This window comes from Budorcas taxicolor, chromosome 2, assembly GCF_023091745.1.
Source record: "Budorcas taxicolor isolate Tak-1 chromosome 2, Takin1.1, whole genome shotgun sequence".
Taxonomy (NCBI): Eukaryota; Metazoa; Chordata; class Mammalia; order Artiodactyla; family Bovidae; genus Budorcas; species Budorcas taxicolor.
This window is the reverse complement of record NC_068911.1, coordinates 40,640,589-40,646,588: the sequence shown is the minus strand read 5'-3', so window position 1 is coordinate 40,646,588 and position 6,000 is coordinate 40,640,589. Positions and strand designations below refer to the sequence as shown.

General features: G+C 61.0%; 1 protein-coding gene across 1 annotated transcript; it reads left to right on the top strand.

Annotated features, from left to right (window-relative positions):
* The first annotated feature begins 653 nt into the window (after positions 1–653).
* On the top strand, positions 654–4,223 carry PRSS33 (serine protease 33). The gene is made up of 6 exons (XM_052635453.1): positions 654–699; positions 1,495–1,545; positions 1,950–2,112; positions 2,432–2,703; positions 3,115–3,284; positions 3,482–4,223. Exons 1-6 carry the CDS (start codon positions 654–656, stop codon positions 3,638–3,640), a joined length of 861 nt encoding a protein of 286 aa, XP_052491413.1. The 3' UTR covers positions 3,641–4,223.
* Positions 4,224–6,000: the final 1,777 nt, after the last annotated feature.

The window sequence follows — 6,000 nt, the reverse complement described above, 5'->3', positions numbered from 1 at the left end:
GGGAGCAGTCCAGGCCCCCACCCAACCCCATCCCGTGTACCCCACCCCCGCACTCCACCCTTGCCTGGCTGGACTCAGGCTCCCAGCCCCAGTTCCGTGCACCCTGGCCCAAGCCAGGCTTCCTTCGAGAAACTGCAGTGTCCCTTTCCTGCTGCAGCAAAAGCACTGCTCAAAGCATCTTTGTTCAAGGCTGGACTGAAGAAGCCGCAGCCCCGCCCTGACCTCCTTAATTACCTCCTGCCCCCCACCCCTCTCCTGGCTCTTTAAGCCCCCAGATCCTCCCCCAGCCCAGTTAGCAGGGAGGACACCAGCTGCAAGGGTGAGAAAAGAATGCAGGGTCTGCGGAGAACAGGGTTGGGGGCACCTATCAGGGAAATACAAGATGGGAGAGGGGCTGGGCTCCAGGGCTTGCATGGAGACCTAAGGTGCCCAAATCATGCAGCACTTGAGGGGGCAGGGGTGGTCCCTGGGGCCTGGGCATAGGGCATAGAGCCTGGGCCACAGGGCTAGGTCTGGGACCAACCAGGGTCTGAAGGAAGACAAAAGGAGCTCAGGGTGGGTGGAGGGGCTAGATCCTCCTCTTCTCTCAACAGGCTCCAGCCAGGCTAGTCCTGGGCAGCACCACCCTTACCGGGCCCAGCCCTGAAGACAGAATGAAGTGGGTTTCCTCCCTCCAGGTCCTGCTCCTACTGCTGCTGGGTGAGTGGGGGCGGGGCTGGGGGTGCTGACCACAGGAGCTTGGCTTCCATCTGCCCAGCCTTCCGGCTTCCTCTAGAGCACTCTAAGGCATCCTACTCTTTTTTCTATTTTTGGCTGCACTGGGTCTTCCTTGCTCCTTCCAGACTTTCTCTAGCTGCCACAAGTGGGCTTTTCACTGCTGCGTCTTCTCTTGTTGCATGTAGGATCTTCCCCGACCAGGGATTGAACCTGTCTCCCAGTCCACACTGGGAGGCGGATTCTTAATCCCTGGGCCACCAGGGAAGTTCAGGCGTCCTATTCTTGGCTCCAGAGCTTCCCCAGTGACTCAGCAGTAGAGTCTGCCTCAATGCAGGAGCCACAGGAGACGCAGGTTCGGTCCCTGGGTGAGGAAGATCCCCTGGAGAAGGAAATGGCAACCCACTCCAGCATTCTTGGCCTGGAGAATCCCATGGACAGAGACTAGCGGGCTACAGTCCCTGGGGTTGAATAGAGTCAGACACGACTGAAGTGACCTAGCACACCCGCACTACTGACTCCAAGAGTCCCAGTTCTCTCTGTCACTGACCTTGGGCTCTCCAAATCTGGTTGTGCTCGTCTGTGTAATGGCTGTAAGTCCCCACCTCACAGGGCTCTGGGGAGGGTTTAATCCTGGTAGCCGATTGCACAAAAATCTGGCATCAAGTCAGTGCGACATATTCATTCTACCCTCCTTCCTAATCTGTGATCGCCCTCCCCGTCACCCCGTTACCTGACACCAGACCCGTAATCCAGTCCCTTTCCTGCTTCCACCTCCAGGAGCAGCCGGGACCCTGGCAACTGAAGGTAAGAAAGCCGCGGAAACCCCCTGTGCCTACCTCTCCATAACCCCGCCCCCACCCGCCTCCCGGCCCCACCCCTCCCTAACCCCGCCCCCACCCGCTTCCCCCGCCCCACCCCTCCCTAACCTCGCCCCCACCCGCCTCCCCGGCCCCACCCCTCCCTAACCCCGCCCCCACCCGCCTCCCCGGCCCCACCCCTCCCTCACCTCGCCCCCACCCGCCTCCCCGGCCCCACCCCTCCCTAACCCCGCCCCCACCCGCCTCCCCGGCCCCACCTCTCCCTCACCTCGCCCCCACCCGCCTCCCTGGCCCCACCCCTCCCTAACCCCGCCCCCACCCGCCTCCCTGGCCCCACCTCTCCCTAACCCCGCCCCCACCCGCCTCCCCTGCCCCTACTGCTCTGCCCACCCCCTAGTCCCCTTGTCCTCCCAGCGTGTGGACAGCCTCGGGTGTCCAGTCGTATCGTGGGCGGCCGGGACGCCAGGGCCGGAGAGTGGCCGTGGCAGGCGAGCATCCAGCACCGCGGGGCGCACGTGTGCGGGGGCTCGCTCATCGCCCCGCAGTGGGTGCTGACGGCGGCACACTGCTTTCCCAGGTCAGCAGGCAGCCGGGCCCCGCCGAGGGACGGTCCCCTCCCCCTAGGGCTCCGCGTCGAGATTTGCCAGGCCGGGGCGGGTGGAGCAAGACCCAGGGAAGGTCTTGGATTCGGGCCTGTAAGTGGCCACGTTGGTACAGACCCCCGGGCGGTTGGGCAGGGCACAGCCCTTGCTCCAGCGTCCCACACCCACCGGGACCCCGCGCCCAGACTTCGCACAGGTCTCACCCCGGGCTCTGAGAGAGAGGGCGACGGGGACGAGCGCTCCAGGGTTGGAGGGGAAGCTGCCTTAATTAGACCTAGCGCCCCCGTCACGCAGGAAGGCGGTGCCCGCTGAGTACCGCGTGCGCCTCGGGGCGCTGCACCTGGGTCCCAGCTCGCCCCCTGCTCTTCTGGCGCCCGTGCGGAGGGTGCTACTGCCCCCGGACTACTCGGAGGACGGGGCCCACGGGGACCTGGCGCTGCTGCTGCTGCGCCGCCCAACACCCCTGAGCACCCGCGTCCAGCCCGTCTGCCTGCCGGAGCCTGGGGCCCGCCCGCCGCCTGGCACACCCTGCTGGGTCACTGGCTGGGGCAGCCTCCGCCCAGGAGGTGAGGCAGAGGGCAGGGCACGGGGGCACTGGTGGCGGGCCAGAGGCTCTCTCCCCAGCTCACTCTGACCTCCAGGGACCCAGACATCCTCTCTGTACAGCCAGGGAGCCCTGGGCTGGCAGGTGAGGATTTTCCCACCAATACCTGCTTTCCACCTCATCGTCTGCGGGCTCTTCCTGGGTGTCTGACTCTTGCAACCCCATGGACTGTAGCCCACCAGACTCCTCGGTCCATGGGATACTCCAGGCAAAAATACTGGAATGGGTTGCCATGCCCTCCTCCAGAAGATCTTCCCAACCCGGGGATCAAACTCACATCTCTTAAGTCTCCTACATTGGCAGGCGGGTTCTTTACCACTAGTGCCACCTGAGACGTCTCTGCCACCTCTTAGACCTCCCCCTTCTCCTCCAGTGCCACTCCGGGAGTGGCGACCCTTGCAGGGAGTGAGAGTGCCACTGCTGGACGCTCGCACCTGTGACCACCTCTACCACCTGGGCACCAGTGTGCCCCCGGTCGAACACATAGTGCTGCCAGGGAGCCTGTGCGCCGGCTACATCGGGGGCCAGAAGGATGCCTGCCAGGTTCGAGAAGCTGCCTGGAATGTCTGGAGCCCACACCCCTGTGGCCAGCACCCTACCTCCTTAGAATCTGGGACCCAGGATGTACCACCTCCAGGCTCAGTGTGCTGAACCCTGACCCAGAGGCACCACTGAGGGATGGCAGCCTGGGACCCAGAGTCCCTGGGGGGCTGGGACCTAAGCGCTCCTTTCTCCTGCAGGGTGACTCTGGAGGACCCCTGGTCTGCATGAAGTCTGGGCGCTGGGTCCTGGTGGGTGTGGTGAGCTGGGGCAAGGGCTGTGCCTTGCCCAACCGTCCAGGGGTCTATACCAATGTGGCCACTTACAGCCCCTGGATTCAGGCTCACCTCAACATCTGATGCAGTGACTGACCCAAAGCCAGACTCTGGGGTCCCTTGGCTGCCCAGTCTGTCTGGGGACTGACACATCCCTCACCCTTCTGACTGAAGGCTCAGAGGCCTGATAAAGCCAAGGACCCACCCATCCATCCATTTGTCTGTCTGTCCCCGGCATCCTCTGTGGAGCTCACCAAATGCGAGTTGCCAACCCTCCTCCAGGAGCCTCCCGTGTGTCTATGGGTCTCACATTCCCTCTGTTCCCTTCCTGCTCATATTTACCCTCCTGAACTCCAGCCAGGGCACCCAAAGACAGGCAAGTGAGTCAGTGCTGAGTCTGGTCTGCGTGCCCCTCTTTTCCGGAATGAGTCAGAGAGATACAAATGGGACCAGTACCCAACCCCAAGGAGGTGATTGTCCATTGCTAGCTTTGAAGATGGAGGGGCCACGTGGTGAGGAGCTGAGGGTGGCCCCTGGCCAACAGCCAGTAGGGAAAGGAGCGCCTCGGCGCGTGACGACAACTGCAAGGGACCAAATCTGGCCAATAACCTGAACAGGCTTGGAAGCCAACAACTCCTCCCCCAACCTGCAGACCAGAGCCTTGAAAGTCTATGCCCTTGGTTTCAGCCTGGTGAGACCCTGAACAGGAACCCCGCTGAGCCCACCCACAGAGTTGTGATTTAATAAATTAGTGTTTAAGCTGCTGTGTCTGTAGTCATCTGCTGTAGCGGTAGAAAACTCATATTTTGCCCCACGGTAGTGAAGGTGCCCCAGGAGGCAGGTAGCGGCCACCAGACCTGGCCTTCCCATACATTCAGGAGTCTGGGGCACTTGGCATCATGCCCTCTCCCAAGAGGGGCCCTTCTGCTGTCCTTAGCTTTTTCTGCCACTCCCCCATTCCATGCCCTGGCTAGGTCTGGGGCTTCCCGGCCCAGGACCTCCCTTCCCCGCCTGCACCTGGAGACCGGCCTAGGCCCTTTCAGCTCCCTGACCACGCTCACGTGCTGGCACCCGGCGTCCTTGCCCCTCTCTGCCATCTCACCCCCAGGCCAAGGGTCATCCATCTGTATAGACAGAGCTCAGTTTCTAGAGCAGCAGAAAGAACAAGAACCTGAACAAAACCTAGAAACTCCAACCTTCGGAACTGACAGGGGCAAGGGGGGCAGGGGGGCAAGGAAGGCTATCCCTGAAGGGGTAGCCTGGCTGGATGGGGCCAAGTGCAGCTGCCCCCATGCAGGCCTGAGACATGGCTCCCTCCCTTTTCTTTCTTTTCTTTTTCTGCCACTCCATGTGTCTTATGGGATCTTAGTTCCCCAACCAGGGATTGAACCCATGCCCTCTGTGGTGAAAGTACTGAGTCCCCACCACTGGACCGCCAGGGAACTCCCCCTCCTTTTTTTTTCGTTTTCTCCCAGGGGAAAAAGTGACTGCAGCAGGTGGTCACTGCTGGGCCAGACCCGACTGGGAGAGAGGGTGGGTCTGTGAACAACGAGGGACCTCCAGGCTGCCGCATCCCCGCTAGGCTGAGCACCATCCATCGGGGGCAGAGGTTGGCTGTAGCGGGCCAGGTGAAAGAAAGGCTGTGAGCACATCGCAGTGGGGCCCTAGTAGCCCCGGCTGGGCAATGCTGGCTGTCCTCCCATCCCGCCCTCAGCGTGGGGCCCGCCAAGAGAACATCCTCAAGACGCCTCCCAAGGCATTGAGACCAGAATAAGCCAGGGACTGAGAGCCAGGGTACCTCAGTCTTGGGCCTGCCATGATCAAAGTAATGGGTCCCCATTCAGAGCTCAGTGTTTATTTTGTGTGTGTGTGTGTATATATATATATAAAATTTATTACTATATAACATTACTATATAATTTATATTATTTATTTATTTATTTAAATTGTGGCTGTGGTGGGCATTCATTGCTGTACAGTCTTTCCCTGGTTGCGGTACTTGAGCTTCCCCTTGTGGTGGCTTCTCTTGCTGCAGAGCAAGGGCTCTAGGGCACAGCTGTGGCTCTCGCGATCTAGAGCACAAGGGCTCAGGAGTTGTATTGCACGTTACACTGCTCCTCTGTGCCCCGCAGGGTCAGTGGCACAGCACCCTGCGTCACGGCATCCCACCTATCAGCAAGGTCAGTGAGGCCAGAGTGGGTGTGTGACAGGTGGACTGGGCCCAGCATCAGTCTCATGCTGCATCCCATCCCCGCAGGCCTCAGAAAGCCAGCCTGACCTGCCAGGAGGGGCTTTCAGAGTAGTCCTGAGAACCACTCTTGCCGAGGACAGGACACTGGGCTCCTGTCCATGCAGGTATTTTTTAGCCATTCACCTGCTCCAGTTGGTAGCACTGCAGCCAGATGGCCCAGCCTCTCCCAGAAGTACTGATGCACCTGTTTCCC

Excerpts from the sequence above, each read along its gene's own strand:
- PRSS33 (XM_052635453.1), top strand. The coding sequence starts at position 654 with ATGAAGTGGGTTTCCTCCCTCCAGGTCCTGCTCCTACTGCTGCTGG. Across the intron at positions 2,113-2,431 it reads GCGGCACACTGCTTTCCCAG|GAAGGCGGTGCCCGCTGAGT; the intron begins GTCAGCAGGCAG and ends CCCGTCACGCAG. Across the intron at positions 2,704-3,114 it reads GGGCAGCCTCCGCCCAGGAG|TGCCACTCCGGGAGTGGCGA; the intron begins GTGAGGCAGAGG and ends CTTCTCCTCCAG.